Source organism: Octopus bimaculoides, chromosome 18 (assembly GCF_001194135.2).
Source record: "Octopus bimaculoides isolate UCB-OBI-ISO-001 chromosome 18, ASM119413v2, whole genome shotgun sequence".
Taxonomy (NCBI): Eukaryota; Metazoa; Mollusca; class Cephalopoda; order Octopoda; family Octopodidae; genus Octopus; species Octopus bimaculoides.
The window spans coordinates 4710451-4712081 of NC_068998.1; the positions used below are offsets into that span (position 1 = coordinate 4710451).

Consider the following 1631-nt stretch of genomic DNA (forward strand, 5'->3'; position numbering starts at 1 on the left):
ATATATATATATATCTGTCTGTATATATGGGTGGGTGTGTGTGGATATATATCACTTGCAATGTATTCTTTGTCTCTTTTTTTCTCTAGTCTTACAATTACTCAGCATACTTGGCCCGTCATAAAAGCGTTGACATTAACCAAAAGTTTCAATCACCCCAGACGGTATTAATTAGATCAAGATGTTCTGATGAATTTATCGAACTTGGTCCCTCAGGCAAAATTAGAGCAGAAGGTTCAGAAAATTCAGAACACGGTAAGAATTAATTGCCCCTATCTTCTCACATGTTATTATTGATTGCTAGAGCAACTTTGAATTCTTCTGTGTCGCGGGAGGGTCATTATGCCAATGGAAAATACATGCATTGGTTCTGTTTCACTTCTTTGTTATTATTCGTCTATTGGTTAGTTATTTTGCCTAGAACCTAATCGATTGCTTATTTAATCAGACACACGTACACATACATACATACACACATAGTGCACAAACACACCGAGAACAGACACGGGAAAGAAGGCCCACTCACACACGTACACGTACGCACAGACACTCTCTCTTTTTCTTTGCCGCCTCTTTTCATGTATATCACCACTAAAATCCATCCGCAAAGATATAAATATTACACTTGAAAGTACAATACACATAGATCAGAGGATGATCTGGAGTAGAAAGGGGATATTGGGAATGGCGACGAAGAGACCTCGATAAGCACATCTGAATGATTGATTAACCGAATGATTAAGCACACAATCGATAAGATACTTGGTTAAAAAACTAATTGACGAGTAAAAATAAAGAAATAAAACAGAACGGTGCATATACTCATCATTGGCATAGTGGCAGTCTCTTTCTCTCTCTCCCTCTCTATCTATCTATCTATCTATCTATCTATCTATCTATCTATCTATCTATCTATCTGTCTGTCTGTCTGTCTGTCTGTCTGTCTGTCTGTATGTATATATTACTGCCTATCTGATAATTTATACGTCTATGTCTCCCATGCTTAGCGAATTCTTTACATTTGTAACTGTCTTCACTTTCATTCCAATGACTATATATTTCCTATCATTTTTTTCATTCTTTTTCTTCCTTATTCTTGTTATTTGTTTAAAGAATGGCAGGAATTCATATCAATGAAGTCCCACTCGAAGCTTACGTAACATGGCATCAAATAATGGCAAGACAATTCCCTTCTAATTTAAGATTTGGCACTAGACTATCAGAAAATAATTCCTCAGAAAATTCCCTAAACAATCCCTCTCAAAGCTCATCAAATGGAGATAACGGAGAGTTGATGAATTCAGTGCCAGACGTCTGTAACTCACACGCCGTGCCATTTTTCGTCTTTCCTTCTTTTCGTTCTCTTTCTTTCTCCTTTCTTTCTTATTTCTTTCGTTGTACATGCTCATACACAAACGCACATGCATGCATGACTCGCATATGTATGTATATGCTTGAAAAGAGACAGTGAGAGAGTATATACGTTTAACGTTGAGGTGAATATATGTATAGACATATACACACATATATATGTAAATATCTTCATATGGAGAGAAAGTAACAGTGAGACCTCTCTCTCTCTCTCTCTCTCTCTCTCTCTCTCTCTCTCTCTCTCTCTCTCTCTCTCTCTC

General features: G+C 36.8%; 1 protein-coding gene across 1 annotated transcript in view; it reads left to right on the plus strand.

Annotated features, from left to right (window-relative positions):
* LOC106872231 (fibroblast growth factor 18) overlaps positions 1 to 1631 on the plus strand; it is a 106839-nt gene that overhangs the window by 98690 nt on the left and 6518 nt on the right. Inside the window, exon 5 of the mRNA XM_014919139.2 lies at positions 90 to 255. Within this exon, the coding sequence (XP_014774625.2) occupies positions 90 to 255 (166 nt within the window). The remainder of the gene's footprint in view (positions 1 to 89; positions 256 to 1631) is intronic.